Source organism: Dreissena polymorpha, chromosome 3 (genome assembly GCF_020536995.1).
Source record: "Dreissena polymorpha isolate Duluth1 chromosome 3, UMN_Dpol_1.0, whole genome shotgun sequence".
NCBI classification, from domain to species: Eukaryota; Metazoa; Mollusca; class Bivalvia; order Myida; family Dreissenidae; genus Dreissena; species Dreissena polymorpha.
The window spans coordinates 100,766,529-100,793,187 of record NC_068357.1 but is presented as its reverse complement, the minus strand read 5'-3'; the positions used below and the strand labels follow the sequence as shown (position 1 = coordinate 100,793,187).

The window sequence follows — 26,659 nt, the reverse complement described above, 5'->3', positions numbered from 1 at the left end:
ATTTGGCATGCATGTGTATCTCATGGAGCTGCACATTTTGAGTGGTGAAAGGTCAAGGTCAAGGTCATCCTTCACAAGGTCAAGGTCATCCTAAAATGTCAAACATCATATAGGGGGACATTGTGTTTCACAAACACATCTTGTTTTTTTTAACGGTTAAAAAACACAAATATTTATTTTTATTATTATATGTTTGAAATACCGTCCAACCATCGCACCCAAGAATACCCCCCCCCCCCCCCACCCCACCTCCCCCCTCGAATTCCCCCCCCCCCCCCTAATTTTTTTTTGTTTTTTTGTTTAATATCATCTCACAAATCTCACAAATGACCACCACACCCTCACACTATACTATATCCCCCCCCCCCCCCCCCGAATCCCCCCCCCCTAATTTTTTGTTTTTTGTTTTTAAGATCATCTCACAAATGACCACCACACCCTCACACTATACTATACCCCCCCCCCCCCCCCCACCCCACCCCCCAATATTTTTTTTTTGAAACGGTTAAAAAACAAATATTTATTTTTATTATTTTATGTTTGAAATACCGTCCAACCATCGCACCCAAGAATCCCCACTCCAACCCCCCCCCCCCCCCATTGGGGTCCATTGATTTTTGTCCAAATTATGGGTCTTGGACATAGAATTATTTTCTATAATAACTGTTTTACGGAGGTTTTTTACGCAACACTTTCTCGGATATTGAGCTGATTTTTGTTATGTGAGTATACCTACATCAGCTACAGATGAAGTGTGAAATTCGTTTCGGTCATTCGACTTTTGGCGAAGTTATGGGCCTTGAACTTTGGAATTTTCAATGTAATAACTGTTTTCAGAAAAATATTAAGCAAGGTTCTCAGATATTGAGCTGATTTTTTGTACTTGAGTCTACCTACATGACCTACAGCATGAAAATTGTGCCGATCTGTTGATTTTTTAGCGAAGTTATGAACTTTGGACTGTTTTCTATAATAACCATTTTTCTGAGCTTTTTCATGCAACACCTTTAGCTATTGAGCTGATAATTGGTGTGTGACTCTACCTACATGTCCAACAAATGAAGTGTGAATTTCATGCCGGTCTGTTGATTTTTGGCATAGTTATGGGCTTTGGACTTAATTTTTTTCTCTAAAATAACCCTTTTCCGGATGTTTTTACGCAATGCTTTAAGATATTGAGCTGATTTTTGGTATGTGTGTCTACCTACATGACCTACAGATTATGTGCAAAATTCATTTCACTCCGTTGATTTTTGGCAAAGTTATGGGCCTTGGCCTTAAAAATTTGCTCTATATAATAATAACCATTGTAGGGAGTTCTATTTTTACGAAACTCTTTCAGATAATTAGCTGATATTTTATATGCGAGTCTACCTACATGACCTACAGATTAAAAGTGAAATGTGTTCTTGTTCATTGATATTTGTCGCAGCCTTGGACTTTTCCCTTAAATAACCATTTCCGTCAGTATTTTAATCCAATCTTTAAAATATTGAGCTGATATTTGATATGTGAGTCTACCTAAATGACCTACAGATGAAGGGGGAAAATTCGTTCCAGTCCTTTGATTAGGGTCCTTGGACTTAAGAATTTGCTCTATAATTAGCCAAATTAATGTTTTCCGAGGGTTTTTTACGCAACCCTTTTAGATATTGAGCTGATTTTTGGTATGTGAGTCTACTTACCTTACCCACAGATGAAGTGTAAAATTTGTTCCAGTCCATTGATTTTTTTGGGTAATTATGGGCCTTCGATTATTCTCTGTAATAACTGTTAAAAACAGGATATTGAGCTGATTTTTAGCTTGACTATTATATATGAAATATATAAAGTGGAGCTATCCTACTCACCCCCGCGTCAGCGTGTGCGTCGGCGTGTGCGTTGGCGTGTGCGTTGGTGTGTGCGTTGGCGTTAGCGTGCAAATGTTAAAGATTGCGTACTACCCCAAATATTTTCAATGTCCCTTGACATATTGCTTTCATATTTTGCATACTTCTTTACCAACATAACCCCAACCTATAAACAAGAGCAGAATGTCCCTTGACATATTGCTTTCATATTTTGCAAACTTTGTTACCAACATGACTGCAATCTATAAACAAGAGCAGACAACTGTATCAAGCATTTTTTAAGAATTATGACCCTTTTATTATTATAATATGCATATTTCTTTAGTTACATTGCCATAACTTCTTTTATTATGATCAGATTTTATTAATACTTTGACAAAAGAACACTTAACCTGAATACCACAATGGATTCCACTCAAACAATACCCCACGCCCCAACCCAGAATCCCTGCCCCCTCACCCCCTCCCCCCCCAAATTTTTTTCCCCTTTTTTTTATTTTTGGAAGATCATCTAATAAATGACCACACCCCACATGATACCCCCCTCTCAACCCCCCCCACCCCCCCCAAAAAAAATAATTTGTTTTTCCCTTTTTTTATTTTTGAAAGATCGTCTAATAAATTATTGAATATTAACAATTTTCCCATGATGGCTTACGTTATACAGTCTTACACTCAAATAGTCGAGTACGCAGTCCTCTGACAGCTCTTGTTGTTATTTGAGTCTACCTACATGACTTACAGATGAAGTGTGACTTTTGATTTTTATGCCCCCTTTCAAAGAAAAGGGGGTATATAGTTTTCGCACTGTCCTTCAGTCTGTCTGTCAGTCAGTCTGTCTGTGAGTCTGTAAGTCTGTCACACTTTTCGTGTCCGCTCTCTTTTTCAAATAGTTTTCATCCCATGTTTACGAAACTTGTTCAGAAGTTGTATCTAGACAATATCTAGGTCAAGTTCCAATATGGGTCATGCCGGGTCAAAAACTAGGTCACGGAGTCAAAAAAACAAATTCAAGGGAAGTAATAAGCTTTAAATGGACATAATTATCTGACCTGCCAAATTATATATTTATGCCCCCCTTCGAAGAAGAGGGGGTATATTGTTTTGCACATGTCGGTCGGTCGGTTGGTCCGTCCGTCCACCAGATGGTTTCCGGATGATAACTCAAGAACGCTTAGGCCTAGGATCATGAAACTTCATAGGTACATTGATCATGACTGGCAAATGACCCCTATTGATTTTCAAGTCACTAGGTCAAAGGTCAAGGTCACAGTGACTCGAAATAATGAAATGATTTCCGGATGATATCTCAAGAATGCTTAGGCCTAGGATCATGATACTAAATAGGTACATTGATCATGACTGGCAGATGACCCCTATAGATTTTAAGGTCACTAGGTCAAAGGTCAAGGTGACAGTGACTCAAAATAGTAAAATGGTTTCCGGATGATAACTCAAGAATGCTTACGCCTAGGATAATGAAACTTCATAGGTACATTGATCATGACTGGCAAATGACCCCTATTGATTTTCAGGTCACTAGGTCAAAGGTCAAGGTCACAGTGACTTGAAACAGTAAAATGGTTTCCGGATGATAACTCAAGAATGCTTACGCCTAGGATCATGAAACTTCATAGGAACATTGATCATGACTGGCAGATGACCCCTATTGATTTTCAGGTCACTAGGTCAAAGGTTAAGGTCAAAGTGACTCGAAACAGTAAAATGGTTTCAGGATGATAACTTAAGAATGCTCACGCCTAGGATCATGAAACTTCATAGGTACATTGATTATAGTCCAACTTGTTGATGCTCTCAAATATTTAGCTACTTTTTATATTGGTAATATTTGGAGTGTCCAACCGGGCTGGCATTTAAAATATGTTGGACTGTTTTCCTTCTTTGTCTATATTGTTGTGCAAGGATTTTGTGCGCAACATTCAAGCCCCGATATAAGACACTTAATATCAACGGATTGCAATAATATTTACATACCTGTGTAGATAATTCATTTCTCGATAATGTTCCGTAAAAAATATGTAATGACACTTTGAATTTTGCACGCCTGAGCAATTTAAATCCAACCACTATTCAATTTTACAATATCTCTCGATTCGCTCGCTGTGTAGATATAAATCGATAACACAACCTCAATGTAAAGCATCTGGTTTAAATGTGGAAGAATAAACAGCGTAAAATACAGTTTGTGTTCGTCTGTTGTGGTGCAGAGCGTTACATAGTAAACCGATTGTTATACTCTTCTGGATTAATTTAGCATTGTTTTTTTTCTAAATTGACAATTAAAAAGTTCTGAAATAAATTACATCTTTTATTTTTATACTGAACATACATAATATTGATACAGATCGTACAGTATAACGTCCTATGTAACAAAGAATTTAAGTACATAAAACAACACAGACAGAGGTGCAAAAAGACATGCATAAAAACTTGCTGAAACTTAGAAGAGTGAATAGAAACTGCACCATATCTGTTTTGAACATATGCTTATTAAATCGACAAAGATTAGCATACTTATCTAGTTGGTAAAAGTCGGTGTTAAAAGCTCATGTTAAATAAAATTACACGTACACGTTACACCGTAATGCCTTCTTTTGATTGGTTCATATTTAAATCAGTTTCATGACATGGCTACATGTCAGTGATTGTTTTGCGTTTTAAGCAGAAGTTTGACTGAAGAATTTAAGCCTTTCTAACTTCAAATCGACGATATTTGTGGTGAAAATGGACTTCTGAATTAAAACTGAATGAGTGGATTATGTTATTTTGCAATTTTACGCAAATTGATGAAAATTTAAACTTTCTGGTTTCCACCACAAAAAAGGTCCTTCACCGATGAGACGTTCCAAAGAATTAAGCCCATATAAAAGTATCTCTAAATTCTTTGTGCGTCTTATAAATCAGACTACATTGATAATGACTGGCAGATGACCCCTCTTGATTTTCAAATCACTATGTCAAAGGTCAAGGTCACAGTGACTTGAAACAGTAAAATGGTTTCCTGATGATAACTCAAGAATAATTAGGCCTAGGATCATGAAACTTCATAGGTACATCAATCATGACTGGCAGATGACCCCTATTGATTTTCAGGTCACCAGGTCAAAGGTCAATGTCACTACAACTGACAGCCCATATGGGGGGCATGCATGTTTTACAAACAGCCCTTGTTTAATTTAAAAATTCAATATTTTAAGGGAATAATTTGATTATTTGTATGTATTGAATACGTTTTATTTCAAACAGTAAATGTGCCTGTAATGCATTTCTAAATGACTTATGTATAGAAAGTACATTTAAATCTTAACTATGAACTATTAAAAAACTCAGTGTTTGCTAAATACCGTAATGTCATTATTATATTTCATTCCCACAATTAGATTTCCTGTATGTTTACTATAGTAGACTGATGCTGGTTGTCTATGCTTCTCTCTAACCACTTCTGAGAGTTTCTGTTTCCCATCTCTGTCCACCTGGAATATTGTATCTGAATTGGCTCCACATACCAGAACTTGTCCAGAGGCTGTCACATGGAGGCTAGATGAGATATTTCCAATTAGAAACTTCCATCCCTGTCTAGTTGGCAGTGCAGGGTCAGTGAGTTTAGATATCACTTTGCCATCCCTGGACAGTGTGACCAGCTGGCCACTTTCCCAGTTGAGCACATATATCCTGTCTCCATCTGGACCCACTGCACAGGATGTTACTGTGGTATGGGAGTGAAGATGGTGTGTTGTACATGTATATAGAAATATGAACAAATAAGGTTATGAAATAAAGAAGAGGTTATTTGAGTTTTTATGTGGCAATATAAAGTCCAGATTGTTGCTAGTATTTAATGCATATATAAATCCTTTTATCAAATAGATCATTTGTTAAAAGTTCATATATAGAACATTTTTACATGAATGTTCATTGTTTGCTTGAAAACAAGTAGAATTGTAAATTTGATTACTGGTTTTTCTTCATTTTGTTACTTTGTTTAAGGGTTAAAGTTTAAAAACAATTTTGAATGAAATCTTTGTCTTAAAGCATTATATATGTTTATTATTCATGGAATGGTTTTCGGAAAAATGCTTTTGTGATTTGAATACACATGTTTGTGTAAATTTGCATAAAAACTACATATTATTACTTTATGGAACATGTCCAGCCTTTTATTTGCAACAAGTGCATTTGTTTTCTATGGATATATAAAACTTATTGCTTCTTTATTTCATTCATAATGCACAAATGGGTCTAATCAGAAATGAAAAAATAATAATTATATTGGTAATAATTACCTGTCCAACTTGTTATTTTATCTTGATACATCTTGCTCATCAGTGTTCCATCCACATTGTAGTGCTACAGGGCTGTGCCTTATGTAATGTACAGGTTGCCCTGGTGATGGGCAATTCCCTTGCAGATATGTTTGAGCGCCAGTGTCCTTTCCTGCACCAGTTGACCATTGGTCACTCTGATGAAGTGAACTCCATTGTTACACACAGCAACAGCCACTAGACTGGAGTCAATGCTGAACATGGAGTTTGGTACATCAGACAAGTCAAAGTGGGCCATCACCTTGTAGGTCTGATCCAGCAGCTTAACTTTATAGTTTGCCTGGTCTGTGATGAGGAGTTCTCCAGTAGCTGTCACACATATACCTGTTATGCAGCATTCGCACCGATCCCTCTCAATCTTCACACTATACATCTTACTACTCTTCACTCTAATGAGTTTGATGGTTTGAATCAGACTTGCTGATGCCACTTGGTTGATATCCATGAACTAACTGACGTGATGAACTTGTTCCTGTATCAGACATCTGACCTGGCTTGTTCACATCACTTGTAATGTTAGGTTGTGTAGATGAATAGGATATTGGATTGGAAACATTGTCTGGCTTGTTGACAGCAGTTTTTTGTTGTGCAATGTCACCATGTCTAGATGTTACTGATATTTGATTGTCAATCTGATCTGGCTTGTTAAGAACACTTGTTTGGTTCCCTTTTTCAGCTTGTCTGGCTGTTCTTGATACTGGACTGGAAACCAAGCCTTGCTTGTTGGTATCACTTGTTTTATCTTCGTGATCATTTTGGCTGCGTACTGGGCAACATGCTTCAGGTTTTGACTCTCTGGTCACTGTGTTTTCATGTATGAGTAATTGTCCAAATCCTGAAGTGGTGGACAAGGCTTGTTGGATGGTTGTATCAGGTGTAAAGCTCAGTTTCATATCATTCTTTACTGTTAATTCTTGTAAAACCGTTTTGGTCTTGACAGACTGATCTAGGCATTTTCTGTACAAAATCATCTGGATTGCTTCACTTTTTTCTTTAGCCAATCTTCTTTTACAGATGTCATCTTTTTCAAAGACTCAATGCAGTTTTCATTATCAATTTGAATACATGTCCTCAATTCAGCCAGTAGTGCATCTAACTCCTTGATGGTATTTCTCTCCAGTTGATCCAAAGAATCATTGATTGCCTTGCGTAAACCATTGATTTCTTTCAGAATGTTCTTGAAGAATCTTTTAAGGGACTTCATACTTTTCTCAAGGTCATCTTTCTTCTGAATCAACTGTTCATGTAATGTATTGAGAATTGCTGACAACTGTTTGAAATCTCCTTTCTGGCGCAGGTCTTTCACTTTATCAGGTATGAGTACAACATTGCTGCATTTCCTGTAAAGAAAGACCCATTTTTATGTTTTTCATATGTTTAAAACAGCCATTGAATATTTATTTGTAAAAATCTGACATAAGGAGTAACTTTGAAATTTCACAATTTCTGTACAACTTGTTATTTTTTTTTATCAATGCATTTGCAACAGCAACACGGGACTGTACTTGCACAATTTCAAGTTTATGCTGAGTTTTATGAGTCACAACATACCATGTTTTTGAAGTGTGTGTTCATATTTTGGATTTTTTTGTTTTCTGATGTTTATTTTAATTGTGCTTTGAATTCGTGGAAGCATGATGTTCATTAATAAAACATTTGATTTTCGCTCAGAGGGAAAATATTGACACAACTGTTTGATCTTATCACATGCTTTAAATGCTCATAATTATTGCAGAATAACATATAGTTGATTTCCATTCTCTTCCATGACAATCATAATTTGTAAATTGGCTGTTTTGCTAATTAGGATCTGTTCAAAATTATCCCGTTTAACATATTTTAAATTGTATGTGAATTTGTGAATGACAGTTGTTGAAGAACTGAAATTTCCTACATAACTGATTCAATAGGCCTTTTTTGTTTGGTTTGTTCTCATAACTTTAGTTGTTTGCAAGCAAACAACTAACTTGGTTACTAGTAGTTAGTATAGTACTTACTTGTGTTTGTAGACATGACAGACTGTACACATCAGCTCACTGTGGTCCTCACAGAATGTTTCCAATTTCCTGTCCTTGTGCACCTGACATTGCTCTAGGGCATCAATTGTTGCATTGGAAACAGGCCACTTGCTGATGTTTTTCTTGTCCAAAGTTGCATGCTTCTGGTATAGAAAGTTATGGTACTCCAAACATTTGCCACAATAAACCTTGGAACAGTCCTTACAATAAACCTCAGCCTCTGTGTTTCTGTCATTTCCCAGACAAGTGAAACGTGAAAAGTCAAAGAACAAATCTGATCCTCTATAAATTGAACTCTCGAAATTTGAAGCCATTTTAGTTATTGAATTATTTTTACTTTTGCTTTAGTGGATCAAATAATATTCTGATTTATGAACCGGTATCACCTGACTTACACTCACATGATTATTTAGAAATATGCACATGTATGTAGGAACATATTCAGTATCTTATCACTTAATTAAACGGATAAATGAGTATACCAAAATTTACACCTCAGGTACATGTAAGATAAAACCTGTTAAATATCTGTTATCATGTCAACCTCAGTGATGAATGTTCAACATATATTTGTTTGGTATGTTCTGCATGAGGTCTGACCTAAATATGAAGAATATGAACATGTATGTTGTAAATGCATAGCTGTGTCTGTGTCCCAACTGCAGTTTTTGTCTTTGCTGTTGCAAATATTTTAATTTCTGTAATGAATGCATGTGTTGCGTATTTTCCTGATCTTTGTATATGGGATGAGATAAAAAGTTACTCAAATCTACACAAAATAGGTTGCACATTTAAGTTCACAAGATTTTGAGAATTATTGTGCTTTGGCCTTATGTTGTTTGATAAATATAAGCGTTGTTCATTTAGACTAACTGTAGGTACATGTATTTCACAATTGATTTATATTAATTATAAATCAAAAGACTTTTGGGTAAAAAATCTTTCAAAAAACAAAATCAAATCACCTAACTGCTTTGTAATCGGTCATGTTATCCCAAACAAAATATTTTTTAAGGACAGTGTTTTGTCTTCATGTCATCCATCTTTCCAATGTTATTTTAATTCAGTAAAGAATGAAATTGCCCTTCAACAAATGTACATCATAAGATTGTCACAAAACTAATGTATAATAAAGATCATGTGAGTTTGAGAAAAATGCTGAATTGTTAATGAACTTTGTCAAGCAAAAATTGGGCCCTATGCCGTATGCACCAGCGGTGTCTTGGCAGTCTGGTCAGAAGCTACCCCACTGTTCATGACCAGACTGGGGGAATACTCAGGCTGGTCTATAGCCTCCTTAATTGGCTGCATATTGTATGAGACACATCTTTGCATGATTAAGCTCAAAATTTATTTTGACAGGAGACGGTAAGAAGCTGGTGTCAGTAGGTCTGGATGACAATCACTCCATAGTGGTCTGGGACTGGAGGAAAGGGGAGAAACTGGGAACCACCAGGTACATATGAGTTGTGCTCTGAGAAAACTGGGAACCATCAGGTACATATGAGTTGTGCTCTGAGAAAACTGGGAACCATCAGGTACATATGAGTTGTGCTCTGAGAAAACTGGGAACCACCTGGTACATGCCATAGTTTTTTTTTATAGGGCTTTCCTTTAACCTGAGCTCCCGGGTTTTGACGCTTGAAAATTACAGAAGACCCTTGTTTAACTCGTGAGAAAATTACGTCACGCGTCTTATTTGACCTGGGGGAATATGCCAACTTGCGTCAAGGAGATCAAAAGTTGTTAAGACCAAGCAATAATTATACCCTCACAAACGAAGTTTAGGGGGTTATATAGGAGTGAGCTTGACTGTCTGTCAGTCGGTCGGTCCGTATTAAGTGTCCGCTCTCTAATTCAAGTTGTTTTCATCCGATCTTCACCAAACTTGGTCAGATAATGTATCTAGATGATGTCTAGGTCAAGTTTGAATATGGGTCATGCCGGGTCAAAAACTTGGTCACGGGGTCACTTAGTGCGTTTTAAACATTGAGCATGGTGTCCGCTCTCTAATTCAAGTAGTTTTCATCCGATCTTTACCACACTTAGTCAGAAGATGTATCTAGATGATGTGTAGGTCAAGTTCAAACATGGGCCATGCCTTGTCAAAAACAAGGGCACAGGGTCACTTAGTGCGTCTTTAACATTGAGCATGGTGTTCGCTGTTTTTTGTGAAGACAACTTGCAAAATATTCTGTGTCAATGCAGCATGTGGGGGTATTCGTCAAGTCTGTGAAAAAGCTCTAGTTGGCTTGGGACGGAGTATCTCTTTTGGTAGACGCTTATGGTTATTGCCCGTTTCCAATCATTGAAGCACAAGTCTACCCAGTAGGTGGAGTTTGGCCCATTAAGAAATCTTGTAATGACCAATATAAACACTGTTGGTTCGATGACGTGTGTATCAACGTTCATTATTAATGATAGCATTTGTTATCAGCTGTTTGCTGAAAAGACATGTATTAAAAAACAGAATGGACTCGCCGCGTCAGTTTTAATAATATCCAATATAATTATAACATCCATATCCACAATACACTGTAAAGCATATTTTGAGAAATACTTCAACAATATGTCAGAATGTATTTCCGAGCGAATACAGCCAACCCTGTTTTACTTCATAAATAATTACAAACAACCAATAACTGACACATCTTGCATGCTATGGTATAGAATTTCATAATCTCATAACATTTAAGCATGTTGTTTTCATGTTTAAGGGGTCACAGAGACAAGATATTTGTGGTGAAATGGAACCCGTTTGATACCAACAAGATTATCACAGTGGGTGTGAAACACATCAAGTTCTGGACACAGGCCGGTGGGTTTTTCCTAAATCTTAGGATCGATTATTTGATGTGTTGGGTTCGCACATTCACCAAAAAATAGAACTTTAAGAACAAATAAAACCATTTCTCCTTATCCACTTTATTTGATGTGACAGAATAACATTACATTTTTAACTTGTATTTTATTTGTATATATGGCTCTAGGAACCAAAATAAGGTATCTACATGTACATGAAAATCAAAGCCATTCTGCAATGTATAATCAAAGATTATGAAAGACATTTAGTTTAAGAAAATAACAAATCAGTTTTCATCAAAATGATCTGTAATAGTGAAAATGGCTTTATACAACTTGCAGTCTGTTCAGGTTTCATGCTGTTTGCTGCTCAACAGTATCTATAGGTTAGAAGTGAAGCCATAAAAACATTTAAGCTGTAAAAAAGGTCTTTAATTTAATTAAATTTGTTAAGAACTGCAAAAGTGTCAAAAAAAGTATACATGAGCAATAAAAGGTTAAATCAATCAAACATTTGCTTCTTTTTAATTAAGGTGGAGGTTTCACCTCTACTCGTGGGACGTTTGGCAAGGTGGCCCAGAACTGTGACATGCTCTGCCTGGCCTTTGGCAAGGCTGACGGGGTCGTGTACTCAGGTGGTAGCGATGGTAACGTGTTCATGTGGGCCGGAGTGACCTTACAGAAGACTGTCAAGGCACATGAGGGGCCCTTGTTTGCCATGCATTCTTTGGACAAGGTGATTGTGACCAGGGCTTTTTTAGCTCATCTATTTTTTGAAAAAAAATTATGAGCTATTGTCATCACCTTGGTGTCGGCGTCCGGTTAATTTTTGCGTTTAGGTCCACTTTTCTCATACAGTATCAATGCATTCAAACTTGGTACACTTACTTACTATCATGAGGGGACTGGGTAGGCAAAGTTAGATAACTCTGGCTTGCATTTTGACAGAATTATGTGCCCTTTTTATACTTAGAAAATTGTAAAATTTGGTTAAGTTTTGTGTTTAGGTCCATTTTATTCTTTAAGTATCAAAGCTATTGCTTTCATACTTGCAACACTTACTAACTATCATAAGGGGACTGTGCAGGCAAAGTTATGTAACTCTGACTGGCATTTTGACAGAATTATGTGCCCTTTTTATACTTAGAAAATTGAAAATTTGGTTAAGTTTTGTGTTTAGGTCCACTTTTTTCCTAAAGTATCAAAGCTATTGCTTTCATACTTGCAACACTTACTTACTATCGTAAGGGACTGTGCAGGCAAAGTTATGTAACTCTGACTGTCATTTTTACGGAATTATGGGCCCTCTATACTTGAAAATTTGGTTAAGTTTTGTATTTTGGTCCACTTTACCCCTAAAGTATCATAGATATTGCTTTCATACTTGGAACACTGTCATAAGGGGACAGTAAAGGATAAGTTGCATAACTCTGGTCGTCTTAGTGACTTAGTAACTTTGAATATATGGTTACATTTTGTGTTGAGATCCACTTTACTTGTAAAGTATCAAGGCTATTGCTTTTAAACTTCAAATACTTTCATGCTATCACGAGGGTACTGTACCTGGCAAGTTGAATTTTACCTTGACCTTTGAATGACCTTGACTCTCAAGGTTAAATTATTAAATTTTGCTAAAATTGCCATAACTTCTTTATTTATGATTCAATTCGATTGATACTTTGACAAAACAACTCTTACCTGACATACCACAATAGACTACCCCCAAACCATCCCCCCCGAATCCCCCCCCCCTAAACCCCCCCCCCCCCCATTATTTTTTTTAAAATTAAAGATCATCTAATAAATGACCACCACACCCTCACACTCTACCCCCCCACCCACCCCCACCCAAAAAAATTAATTTTTATGCCCCCAGTAGGGTGGCATATAGCAGTTAAACTGTCCGTCATGTCAGTCAATCTGTTTGTCCGTCCGAAAAAAAACTTAAACATTGGCCATAACTTGTTAAGTTTTGAAGATAGCAACTTGATATGTGGCATGCATGTGTATCTCATGGAGCTGCACATTTTGAATGGTGAAAGGTCAAGGTCATCCTTCAAGGTCAAATGTCAAATTGATGGTGTCTGTCCGTCCGAAAACTTTTACATTGGCCATTACTTTTTCAATATGGAAGATAGCAACTTGATATTTGGCATGCATGTGTATCTCTTGAAGCTGCACATTTTGTGTGGTGGAAGTTGAAGGTCAAGGTCATCCTTCAAGGTCAATAAAAAATAAAAATTCAAAGGGGCGTTCTCATAAAGCTGCACATTTTGAGTGGTGGAAGTTCAAGGTCATCCTTCAAGGTCATCCTTCAAGGTCAAAGGTCAAAAAAATAATAAAAAATTTCAAAGCAGCGTTCTCATGAAGCTGCACATTTTGAGTGGTTGAAGGTCAAGGTCATTCTTCAAGGTCAAGGTCATCCTTCAAGATCAAAGGTAAAAAAAATAAAACAAAAAAGCGGCGTTATCATGAAGCTGCACATTTTGAGTGGTGGAAGTTCAAGGTCAAGGTCAAGTTCATCCTTCAAGGTCAAAGGTCAAAAAAATATATATAAAAATTCAAAGCAGCGTTATCATGATCCTGCACATTTTGAGTGGTGGAAGTTCAAGGTCAAGGTCATCCTTCAAGGTCCAAAAAAAATAATTTCAAAGCGGCGTTCTCATGAAGCTTCACATTTCGAGTGGTGGAAGTTCAAGGTCAAGGTCATCCTTCAAGGTCAAGGTCATCCTTCAAGGTCAAAGATAAAAAAAAATAATTTCCAAGCGGTGTTATCATGAAGCTGCACATTTTGAGTGGTGGAAGTTCAAGGTCAAGGTCATCCTTCAAGGTCATGGTCATCCTTTAAGGTCAAAGGTAAAAAAAAACACAAAAAAACTTCAAAGTGGCGCAATAGGGGGCATTGTTTTTCTGACAAACACATCTCTTTGTTTTCAAACATGGTTAAAAAACATATTTATTTTTATTATTTTATTTTTGAAATACCATCCAACCATCCCATCAAAGAACCCCCCCCCCCCATAAAAAAAATATTAAAAAATTGCAATTTTTTTCGCATTTTTGAAAGATAATGTAATAAATGACCACACCCCCACATTATACACCCCTCTCCACTCCACCCCTCCCTCCTTTATGATTGAAATTGAGATAGGTCCCTACACCTTTAAAAAGAAAAATAGATGAGCGGTCTGCACCCGCAAGGCGGTGCTCTTGTTGATATTGTTTTTTTTAGAGATTTCATTTACTTTTAACAATTGGAATTTTTTACTTCCTTGTTGTTTTGATGTTTCTTTCAATATATTTTGGATCTTTTGTCATTATTGCGTGACAATTTGTATAACATTTCAATATTCTCATGAACCATCACTGCTCTCATATTAAATTTTGTTTGTATTTCACTAAATGAGTTGGTGAAGGCCCTTTGATTGCACTTTCAGATTGGACAATAGTGCACCCTTGTCTTGGAATACACTGTCTTTCATAGCCTCTTTATGGTCTAAGTTGCTATTTTCAAAAACACAATTTAATTTCTATATCCATTAAATAAATTTGTGTTGGCAACATCCAAATGAATTTTTTTTAACTCTGTGAAAAATGTACTATAAAATATTATTAGGATGGATTTTAGCATTAAGTGTAAAAATTATTTTAAAACTTCATGGGACATGAATTTTTCTTGATTTTAGGGGTGGACCAATCTACGAATTGAACACAAGCACATAAGAAAATTAATAACGCAAATTCTTCTTTTTGTTCAATATCAGAATTACACAAATTTACACATAAATGAGAATGTTGTTTATTTTTTATCACAAAATGTCATGTCAACAAATATAAATGACTATTCAGTATGATGATACAGTACATTCAAATTCTCTCAGGGCTTTGTCACAGGAGGCAAGGATGGCATCATCGGTCTCTGGGACGACCAGTTTGAGCGATGCCTGAAGACCTACGCAATTAAACAGGAGGCCCTCGCGCCCCAGTCCAGGGGCATGCTCTTACAGGACTCCCCTGCGGTCCGGGCCATCGTTCTGGGTCACGGCAAGATACTGGTCGGCACCATGAATAGTGAAATACTTGAGGTTGATAAGGCGGGACCTATAACATTACTAACGCAGGTACATGATTTGAGCATGAGCTGAATGCCTGTGTTTAATGTGTCCTCCCAGATAAGCCTCTGCAGTCTGAACAGGCTAATCTGGAATGACACTTAACACACATGCATTTAGCCCAGTTTGTCCAGACAAAGGCTCATTTCATAGGGATTTTTAAGTTGGAAACGACTGTATGAAATTAAATTTGTTTCTGGTAGGAAAACATGGACTTCAATGTTTTGTCAAGACTCACTCTCTCATTTGTTGTTTCTAGTATTGTTATACTTTATTGCTTAGTCAGAAATATAACCAAAACCACATTCTACTTTAAGCATCATTGCCCTGAAACCGTGTGCTTATTTCAGGGCTATTTGATAATTGTAAGAATTTCTTTGTACATAAATTGCATGCATTATTGACAAATACTTACAGTTCATATGTGTAGTTTTACATATACAATCACTGAAAATAAAATATGTTCCATACAAATATTATCTTTTATGGGAAAATATTAACGTTCATTATCCCTCTAAAATCAGGGCCACTTGGACGGTGAAGTCTGGGGGTTATCTGTTCACCCAACAAAGGATTTCTGTGTCACTGTTAGCGATGACAAGACCTTGAGGGTCTGGGACCTGTCAGACGCTCACAAGCTGGCCAACTCCAAGCTACTCAAGCAGGGAGCCAGATGCGTGGATTTCTCCTTCGATGGAAAATTCATAGCCATAGGATTTAAAGATGGTACTCTATTTGCTATATTGCAAAATTAAGACTGCATGAAATTTTTATGCCCCCAGATCGAAAGATTGGGGTATATTGTTTTTGGCCTGTCTGTCATTGTATGTGTGTGTGTGTCCCAAAACTTTAAACAAAACTTTAACCTTGGTCATAACTTTTGCAATATTCAAGATAGCAACTTGATATTTGGCATGCATGTGTATCTCATGGAGCTGCACATTTTAAGTGGTGAAAGGTCAAGGTCATCCTTCAAGGTCAAAGGTCAAAAAAACAAATTAAAAAACTTTAACCAAAACTTTAACCTTCTTCATAACTTTTGCAATATTGAAGATAGCAACTTGATATTTGGCATGCATGTGTATCTCATGGAGCTGCAAATTTTGAGTGGTGAAAGGTCAAGGTCATCCTTCAAGGTCAAAGGTCAAGTTTATGGCTTCAAAGCGGCGCAATAGGGGGCATTGTGTTTCTGACAAACACATCTCTTGTTATTTTTACAGAGATGTCAATCTTATAAAGCTCTCACATTTTAATAAACCTAAATTATGTGGCTGTCATTGTGTGTTTGTGTTTTTACAGGATTTTTAATGTTACTGCCATTATTTTGTACTGAATATGTTGTTTCCAATACATTTAATTTGATTCCATTTTTTAACACAAATCTTTCTCTATTTCTAAATATATTTCTCTATTTATAAAATTTTTCCATGTGAAAGATATTATCTTATCTTGCAGGCAGTTTCACAGTTGTAAACTCTGACACAATGACCGATGTGGTAACTCTGCATCATCGGAAGGAAGAAATTTCTGATATAAAATTCTCACCTGGTGAGTTCCTTTGTACGAAGTCTCAAATAAATTGTATATTTAGTGCAAGTTTAACTAATGTAACAAATTAAAGTAGGTTAGAATGTTTTCAAGTGTTAAGAAACATAATGCTTGGATTTTCACATTCATTGGCATAAACCGATTGGGCTAACATACTTGTGATTTTATTGCCGATCATAAGAATTTTTAACATCACTGTATATCAATCAAGTTTTTTTAGAAAAGACAGGATATTCATGGCGACAAATATATAAGTGATTCTATAGTATTTTAGAAGCATTGCCTTGTGTCAGATCCAGGGAAGTACCTGGCGGTGGCCTCTCATGACAACTTTGTGGACATCTACAACGTGTTGGGTCAGAAACGGACCGGGACCTGCAAGGGGGCCTCCAGCTATATCACACATGTGGACTGGGACAGGCAGGGTAGGCCTATGGGATTGTTCAATTTGTAATTTTGTAAACGAGGCTTTAAAAGAGCCATATATCATTACACAATACTTTCATTATAATTGCATGAAATGAAAATGGCCCCTCCACTAGTGGTCTTTTTATTTATAGCTTTTGTTGAAACAAATTCATGAAATATAAAAAGAGCCTTAGATTTTTTAAACCAATAAGTAGACCCGTGGCTTTAGTTGTCTTGTTTGCATATAAAATCTGGATACATTTAAATTTCTGTTCACCACTCATGCTTTTGAAAAAACTGGGCAATACAGCAAAAACACTTTGGCACCTATATCACTGTTACACTTACTTAATACTTGCAGGCAAAATTCTCATGGTGAACTCTGGGGCCAAGGAACAGCTGTTCTTTGAAGCTCCCCGGGGAAACAGGATCACCCTGAAGAGCACGGAGATTGAGAGGTTTGCCTGGAACTCCTGGACTTGCGTAGTTGGGGCAACATGTGAGGGGTTGTGGCCGCCGAAATGTGACGTCACAGACATCAACGCCGCATGCACCACACGGGATATGGGAGTAATTGTGACTGCGGATGATTTTGGCCTCGTTAAGCTGTTCAATTATCCAGCTGTGGTAGGATATTAATTATATTGATGACGATCATAAAATACATAGGAAAATGATCAACATTACTTAATGGAATAAATCAATTAAATCCAAACCAAACTAATAAAATTACTAAATTAGCCTGTATCAAAGTTTTGTTTATGTACAGTCGAAACTGACCTAACGGCCACCTGAATTTACCGGTCACCTGCAGACAACGATCAGTCTGGAATCCCCTGCCGAAAAACACTATATTACACTTGAATTAAACGGCCACCTGGCCATAACGGCCAACGGCCACTATATTCCACTCCGAAATTCATGTTTGACATGTAATCAACGGTCACGCGTCAGTCGTCTCGAGTCACGAAAATTAAAAACACAGCACATCATTTGTCCGTCTATTTTGCGGTTAAAGCGTCTGAAAGCGGTAATTGTCTTTGATATTATAAAAGCGGCACGCTGCGAGTAAACAAATAATCAAGCGTTAAGACGGTTTGTTTTTTGGGGATAATTGTGGGGGTTTCTTCAAAAGAAAATATGTCAGAGTTTGTGACACCTTTAAAGTAATTATCGCTAATTAAATGACCTCTAATTACTACATGGTACTTTCAACGGTACAATTACACTGCACTATCAGTTTATGAAAGCGAATCCGCTTTTTAGATTTGTACGGACGTGACGTCAACGGCACGTGACAAGCTTTATTTACTGAATGAACAAGTGCATGAGTGAAAATTAGACCAGCGTTGATAAAGTCATTGCTTTAGTTTAACAAGATGAAATTAAATCAATCTGTTAGATATTATTCTGTATTATTCAATGTACACACATAAGTTTTTTCTGGTATTATGCTTAGTTAACGGCAATGAGCCTTTGATTTACACTGTATGCAAACGACTGGGTGGGGTAACGACGTAGCAATACTACCAATTGACAAACCATCTTAAAATTGTGATCCGAATTCATTGGTCACCTGTGGACAATGGTCACTTTGGTCATTTCTCTTGACTGACCGCTGTTCTCAGGTTTGACTGTACATAAATTGAAATTGTTGCTAAATGTTTGTAAGTTAGCCGACTTTGATTAGTTTTTTAGCTCACCTGTCACGAAGTGACATGGTGAGCTTATGTGACCGTGTGATGTCCGTTGTGTGTGCGTGCGTGCATGCGTGCGTCCGTCAACAATTTGGTTGTGTAGACAGTAGAGGCCACAGTTTTCATCCAATCTTTATGAAATTTGGGCAGAATGTTTATCTTGATGAAATCTGGGTTGGGATTGTATTTGGATCATCTGGGGTCAAAAACTAGGTCTGTTGGTCAAAAACTAGGTCACATAATAGGTCAAATAAAAGAAAAACCTTGTGTAGACAATAGAGGTCGCAGTTTCATCCAATCTTTATGAAATTTGGTTAGTATGTTTATCTTGATGAAATCTGGGTTGGGATTGTATTTGGGTCATCTGGGGTCAAAAACTAGGTCACTAGGTCAAATAATAGAAAAACCTTGTGTAGACAAAAGAGGTTGCAGTTTTCAACCAATCTTCATGAAATTCGGTCAGAATGTTAGTCTTGATGAAATCTGGGTTGAGATTGTATTTGGGTCACCTGGGTTCAAAAACTAGGTCAATAGGTCAAATAGTAGAAAAACCTTGTGTAGACAATAGAGGTCACAGTTTTCATCCAATCTTTATGAAATTTGGTCAGAATGTTTATCTTGATGAAAACTGGGTTGGGATTGTATCTGGTTAGTCAGGTTAGCGGAGCGATTCAGGGCCATCATGGCCCTCTTGTTTCACTTCTGGTATATTTCCTTTTATAATGGCAGAACATTTGACATAAAGACTAAGTCAATTAAATAGATGATTTGATGCAATTTGCAATTAGGAACTTTGTTTTTTAATTATGCATAAAACTACCATGTAATAATGTATTTTTAGTTGATTTGATTATGAATCAGGTCTTCCCTTGCTCAAATTTGTGTCAGTCAAATTGTACCTGTCTTTGCCAAAATTCTCCTTAATGTAGCTATTGTATGTATATTTACAGAAAAAAAGTTATAGCCCAAAATATACTGTTTAGCCAACTTGTGGATATGTTGTCATTTGCTTATTTTTCCAAAAGGGCAGCACAAGCAATGTGAAATTATTTTCAGGGCAAGTTCTCAAAGTTCAAGAGGTATGTTGGCCACAGTGCCCACGTTACAAACTGCAGATTTTCCAGCGGGGACAAGAAGCTGGTGACTGTGGGTGGAGCCGACACGTCGGTGATGGTGTGGAAACACACGTCAGGGCAGGGCAAGGAGAAGACAACTATGTGCGGTCAAAGTGATGACTCAGATACTGACTCGGAGGAAGAGGGAGGTAAGCCCCTGTTTTAGCTCACCTGAGCACAATTTGCACAAAATGAGCTATTTTTATGTCAAGCAACCTGCACAGTCCGAAGAACGATTTGCCTCACAAACTGTTAGCTTGTTACCACTCTAGACCCTACAATTTTGCATCCTACCCTCATGAGACTTGATTATTCTCTCAACAATATCTGGGCAGAGTTTGGTGTAGTCAATGTGTCCATAAAGTATGTCAGCTGTTCAAATCTTAGAAAAAACTTGTTACCACTCTAGTAGCCACATTAATAACTTAATGTTAATGAAACTTGTTTGTTCTTGACTTAATCTAGGCTAAGTTTGAATCTACAACACAGGCAAAGAAAAAACTGGTCCTTGTTACTACATTAGAGGCAATATTTATGACTCCATCTTGATAAATAGTAATCAAAGATTTGCTAGGACAAGTTTGAATGTGGGTCCAAAAACCAGGTCTAATATTATAAAACCTTGTAACTACTCTAGAGGCTTCATTCATGACTCAATCTATATGAAACTAGATCAGAATGTTTATCAGGCCAATATCTAGGCCAATTAAGAATCTGGGTCAAGTGCTTTCAAAAACTAGGTCACCAGGTCAAATCTAAGAAAAAAATCAAATCTAAAAAAACGATCTTTTAACAACTCTAGGACCACATGTATGACTCAGTCTTGAGGAACATTTTTCAGAATGTTTATCTTGGAAATACAAGAGCCACATTTTAATGTGGGTCAAGTGTGGTAAAAAAACTGATTCTGGCCAAGACTTCACCAATTGGTGTCTGTGAAATTGAATGAGGGCTTACGGGTCATCATGGCCCTCTACTTTGTAAGAAATTTGTTCAAAATGACTTTACAATGAAAAATGCTTGACTGCTAAATAATGTGCTCTGTTATACTTCAAAGAAGAAACAGGGGTTCATTTCACCTCTTTGTCTGTGGGTTGGATTGTCAGTAGATCATTTTATTTGATAACAATTACCCCATCCATCTTATATATTAGTAGGCAGGTTTACTGGGATGTAAAGGAAGATTCCTATTAATTTTTAGTTCAACAGGTCAACAAAACCAAGGTCACAGGAGCTCGTTAACATAAAATTATCATGTTAACAACCATAAATACCCATAAAAAATGCTGTAATAATTGCTTCAATTGTTATGAAGCGCAATATGGACATAGCACGATTTCATAATTATTGGTTAGATAATGGTTTGAAAGCCGTACATTTGTCAAGCATTTTAATCCTGATTGACATATTGTTTACCAAAAAAAACTGTTCCAGACTTAATTATTAGCCATATAGTGATTTTTTGCTTGCAGATCTCTACATGTGTGGAATTGATTTTTTTTATAATTTTATTAACCAGGTTTTCCGAAGGAAAAAACTGGTTATTAGATTGGCGAATGCGGGCGGGCTGGCTGGCTGGCTGGCGGGCTGGCTGGCTGGCGGGCTGGCGGAATAAGCTTGTCCGGGCCATAACTATGTCGTTCATTGTCAGATTTTAAAATCATTTGGCACATTTGTTCACCATCATTGGACGGTGTGTCGCGCGAAATAATTACGTCGATATCTCCAAGGTCAAGGTCACACTTTGAGTTCAAAGGTCAAAAATGGCCATAAATGAGCTTGTCCGAGCCATAACTATGTCGTTCATCGTCATATTTTAAAATCATTTGGCACATTTGTTCACCATCATTGGACGGTGTGTCGCGCGAAATAATTACGTCGATATCTCCAAGGTCAAGGTCACACTTTGAGTTCAAAGGTCAAAAATGGCCATAAATGAGCTTGTCCTGGCCATAACTATGTCATTCATTGTGAGATTTTAAAATCATTTGGCACATTTGTTCACCATCATGGGACGGTGTGTCCCACGAAAGAATCACGTCAATATCTCCAATGTCAAGGTCGCCACGACTAAAAATAGATTTAAAAAAAAAAAAAAAAAATTACAAAGGGGGTTAATTTTTTTTGGTCATTTCAAAAGTTCAGTTTGAGTTTTCTCCCTTTATCAGATTTTTTTTTCACAATGAAAACCTGGTTTTGTGACAATTTTGTCCCTTGTTATAAGTTAGAGGAGGGGAGGTTGTATGTTTTACAATTATCTCTTGTTAAGAATTAGTGTGTGTTTTTTAATTAACCCTGAAACACAAAAAATATTCAGACTTGCTTGATTGAATCTGAAAAGCTTTAAAAAAAATGCTCTTGATGATATATGTGACAGAGCTTCAAGAAAGTTGTTAAAAAAGAATAAACATAAATCATGTTTTTTTTACTTTTTTAGGCTATGATAGCGATGTTCAGAGAGAAAAGAACATGGACTACATGACAAAGATTTATGTGAACAACGTCAGAGAGAAGCAAGGAGTGAAACCCCACTTGCAGGAGACCAGTGAGAAGAAAAGGTACTGGTTCAGTGGTAGTACATTGCATTTATATTTTGGAGTTTGGCATGATTTCAACACATCAGGTGGTTGCATAGTTCTGTTCCTCACAGAAAAACTAACAATCGTTATTACTCAATTATATTCAGTGTTGAGATAAGTGGTTCAGACACCCTTGGTAAGAATATCATTTTAATTTTAAAATGGTTAATACTTCAGTCATAAATTCTTATTGAATTCATGGAAAAAATCTTGACACTATCTCACACAGCATTAAACCAGAACAGCCTGCAAGTGACTCCCATGCTGTTCAGATTTTATGCTGTTTGCTGCTCACCAGTATCTTAAGGTTGGAAATTCAGCCTTTTAAAATTTGAGTCTTGTAAGAAAAAAAAATCAAATTAATTTCTTTTCTAAGGTACTACAAATGGGTCAAAATGTGTATAAGAGTGGTTTAAAGTTGGTATGCTTTCAGCGCATTTGTGAGCAGGAATGCACCAGAGCCACCCAAGGTTAAGAGGGCGGAGCTTCCAGCAACCACGGGCGGGAAAAAGCAAAAAATGACCCAAGTGAATGTGAGTGGAGATCATGTTTTAAATTGCTGTTTGGTTTGGATTAGTCTAAATATATTGACTTAAGTTTTATGTTGTCAAAATAACTAAGGCTTCTTGAGACAGTTTGAAACATATTTTTAAGGGTAGAACAACTGCTAGGTTCCCTAGAATTGCCCTTAAGAAGGGACTAGGTTATTCTTATCCAAAATGTGTAACTTTAAAAATTACAGCATTTATGGCTATATAGCAAGTCTGTTGGTTTGTGTGTGTTTAATTTAGTCACATTTTGAGTGGTGAAAGGTCAAGGTCATCCTTCTAGGACGGTCAAAGGTCAAATATATGGCTTCAAAACGGCGCTGTAGGGGGCATTGTGTTTCACAAACACAGCTCTTGTTAGCTCATCTATTTTTTGAAAAAAAAGAGCTATTTTCATCACCTTGGCGTCGGCGTCGGGTTAAGTTTTGTGTTTAGGTCCACTTTTCTCATAAAGTATCAAAGCTATTGCAAACTTGGTACACTTACTTACTATCATGAGGGGACTGGGCAGGCAAAGTTAGATAACTCTGGCGTGCATTTTGACAGAATTATGTGCCCTTTTTATACTTAGAAAATTGAAAAATTTGTGTTTTGGTCCACTTTACTCCTAAAGTATCATAGATATTGCTTTCATACTTCATAAGGGGACAGTACAGGACAAGTTGCATAACTCTGGTTAACCAGTCATTTTGACAGAATTATGGCCCTTTTTTAACTTCGTAACTTTGAATATATGGTTAAAGTTTGTGTTTATTTCCACTTTACTTCTAAAGTATCAAGGCTATTGCTTTCAAACTTCAAATGCTTTTATGCTATCATGAGGGTACCTGGCAAGTTGAATTTTACCTTGACCTTTGAATGACCTTGACTCTCAAGGTCAAATTATAACATTTTGCTAAAATTGCCATGACTTCTTTATTTATGATCAGATTTGATTGATATTTTAACAAAACAACTCTTACCTAACATACATGTACCACAATAGACTCCACCCAAACCATCCCCCCCGCCCCCACCCCTCAAAATAAAAAAGACCACACCCTCACACTTTAAACCCCCCCCCACCCCCCCCCCCCCCCCCCCCCCTGGACCCCCCCCCCCCAACTTTTTTTTTGAAACATGGTTAAAAAACATAAATATTTATTTTTATTATTTTATTTTTGAAATACCGTTCAACCATCCCACCCAAGAATCCCCCCCCCCCCAATTTTTTATATATATTTCTTTTGCATTTTTTTCTTATTTTTGGAAGATAATGAAATAAATGACCACAACCCCACACTATACACCCCTCTCCACCTCACCCCTCCCTCCTTTGTGATTGAAGTATTGAGATAGGTCCCTTCACCTTTAAAAAGAAAAATAGATGGGCGGTCTGCATCCGCAAGGCAGTGCTTTTGTTTATTTAGGTTCTTTACTATTTAAAAAAACATGTTTGTTGGTTTTTGTTTTCGATATCAAGGACCTTCAGTTAGAATACATCTATGGCTACAGAGGGTTTGATGCACGCGACAATCTCCATTATGTGAACGACGGGGCAGACATTGTGTATCATGCGGCCGGAGCTGGGATTGTCAAGAACCTTTCAACAGGTAGGCAAATAGAGACTTAAAATTCTGTGACTCTTTGTTCGAATATTCACTTTCACATGTCCTAAAGTAAATCTGGTATAAAATTTCACATTTCAAATCACATTTTCTTTGTGAAAGACTTCTTAAGAGCTAAAGACCTATGCAATTTTAATAACTATCAAACAACAAGGGCTGTCCCAAGACAGCAGGATTGGCTATTCTTGTGCTTTCTGTCATTCATGCAACCACAAAGACATGCTGCAAAATCATTATTAGTCCCCTACCGGTTTCACCGGAGGGGACTTATGGTTTTCTCTCTGTGTGTCCGTCAGTCTGTCACACTTTTCTGGATCCTGCGATAACTTTAAAAGTTCTTAATATTTGTTCATGAAACTTGGAACATGGATAGATGTTAATATGGACATTAAGCACGTCATTTCATTTCGTTCCTACATCAAAAATTCTGGTTGCTATGGCAACAAATAGACTAGAAATACTGCTGAAAACGGTGGTTTTCTTGATCCTGCGATAACTTTTAAAAGTTCTTAATATTTTTTCATGAAACTTGAAACATGGATAGATGGCAGTATGGACATTATGCTCGTCATTTCACTTTGTTCCTATGTCAAAAATTCTGGTTGCTATGGCAACAAGTATAATTTTAAAAAATCTGAAAATGGTGGAATTTCTGACAATGGTGGAGCCGGTAGGGCTTATATTGCTTGACAATAGTCTTGTTAATCGTGGGTCATCAATTTTCATTTATTTGTTGGAATAGACAGATTCACAAATTTAATATTTGGACCACAAATAATGCCCAATTGTTAAATTTTTAGAAACCGTGTTACCATAGACATTGAAAAAGATAAAATCAACTCCCACATCATGTGTTTCTTTTGCAATCTTGATGAATTTAGATTAAAAAAAAATCTATTAACTTGTGTGGTACGTAACATCAAAACATATTGACACTGGATGACTGTAACTTTACAAACATATTAACTAGTGTGTGAACTTGCACATCTGTGTAATGATTAAAGTATTTCTGACATGAAGTGAATTTTCAGACAAAAGAAGCATTTGGGGGCATACATGTCATCTGTACTCATTATGCGTAAGTAGTATGCACCGGCAAATCAGAGATGACACTGTCCCTTTAAACTGACTTTTTGTTTAGAAGAGACTTCCTTTAATAGAAAAGTTTTATCAAAGCAGAAAGCACAGCTTATTTTGAGGACACTTAACTCACATGCATTAAGCACGGTTTTCCCAAAACGAGGCTCATTTCACTGTTGTTTCCACGTGCTTTCAGGCTCCCAGTCTTTCTACCTAAAGCACACAGATGACATCATTTGCCTGGCTGTAAACCAGCATCCAAAGTTCAAGAACATCGTGGCATCAGGTCAGATCGGGAATCCCCCTTGCCTTCACATCTGGAACGCGGCCACTAAAGAAACGTTGTCCATCTTACGTGGAGGGGAACACAGCAAGGGCGTGTGTTCTGTGGACTTCTCGTGCACAGGGAAATACGTGGTGTCCGTGGGCTTGGAGCACAACATCACTGTGTGGAGATGGCAGGATGGTCAGTAGAGACATTAGGGGTCATTATGTAGAAACAAGTGATTTATGGTTTTACCCTGGAGGGTATTTGATCTACCCTTTACAACTCAAATATGCATTTTTGCCTGTTTGAAGTGTTTTAGTGAATCAAATTTAATTTAGGACATTTCCTACTAATTTCAAATTGTAAAGGCTTCATTTCCAACCCTGATGAGCAGCAAACAGCATAAAACCTGAACTCTTACTCGCATGCTGTTATGGTTTTATTTAGCCATTTTCACTTCTGAGCAAGAACGTGTTAAACAATATAGATACCGGTACATTTACAGTACTATCTTTTGTCTTACTATATCAAATGTTAAAAATTATTTACAAAATTGTTATTTGATTCCCTTTTTGGTATGAAGCATTTAAACTATCTATGTTCAGATCTTACATTGAAATTGTTGTTTATCTCAAGATTGTATTCTTTAATATGGCTCCTGGTTTACAAAAAGCATTAAGTAAT

General features: G+C 36.9%; 2 protein-coding genes across 3 annotated transcripts in view; one reads left to right on the top strand and one right to left on the bottom strand.

Annotated features, from left to right (window-relative positions):
- The window catches only part of LOC127870770 (echinoderm microtubule-associated protein-like 6), a 72,240-nt gene that overhangs the window by 23,582 nt on the left and 21,999 nt on the right, over positions 1–26,659 (top strand). For both annotated transcript variants that reach the window (XR_008044906.1, XM_052413245.1), the window contains exons 16-28: positions 9,574–9,667; positions 10,929–11,029; positions 11,547–11,749; positions 14,895–15,134; positions 15,650–15,851; positions 16,581–16,673; positions 16,967–17,098; positions 17,443–17,708; positions 19,835–20,042; positions 22,331–22,451; positions 22,906–23,005; positions 24,483–24,612; positions 25,904–26,173. Coding sequence is in view for 1 of the 2 variants with exons in the window: in XM_052413245.1 (XP_052269205.1) it covers positions 9,574–9,667; positions 10,929–11,029; positions 11,547–11,749; positions 14,895–15,134; positions 15,650–15,851; positions 16,581–16,673; positions 16,967–17,098; positions 17,443–17,708; positions 19,835–20,042; positions 22,331–22,451; positions 22,906–23,005; positions 24,483–24,612; positions 25,904–26,173 (2,160 nt within the window). In the remaining variant the exon portion in view is untranslated. The remainder of the gene's footprint in view (positions 1–9,573; positions 9,668–10,928; positions 11,030–11,546; positions 11,750–14,894; positions 15,135–15,649; positions 15,852–16,580; positions 16,674–16,966; positions 17,099–17,442; positions 17,709–19,834; positions 20,043–22,330; positions 22,452–22,905; positions 23,006–24,482; positions 24,613–25,903; positions 26,174–26,659) is intronic.
- Positions 4,167–8,636, bottom strand: LOC127870771 (E3 ubiquitin-protein ligase arc-1-like). The gene is made up of 3 exons (XM_052413246.1): positions 8,191–8,636; positions 6,155–7,533; positions 4,167–5,577 (listed from the first exon to the last, which is right to left on the bottom strand). The coding sequence occupies exons 1-2, from the start codon at positions 8,523–8,525 to the stop codon at positions 7,161–7,163; spliced, it is 708 nt and encodes a 235-aa protein (XP_052269206.1). The 5' UTR covers positions 8,526–8,636; the 3' UTR covers positions 4,167–5,577; positions 6,155–7,160.

What these genes read in the sequence shown, in the direction of transcription:
- LOC127870771 (XM_052413246.1), bottom strand. Translation starts at nt 8,525, where the DNA reads ATGGCTTCAAATTTCGAGAGTTCAATTTATAGAGGATCAGATTTGTTC. An exon ending in TGTCATGTCTACAAACACAA is followed by an intron (nt 7,534 to 8,190) that starts GTAAGTACTATA and finishes CTTTCTTTACAG; the next exon opens with GAAATGCAGCAATGTTGTAC.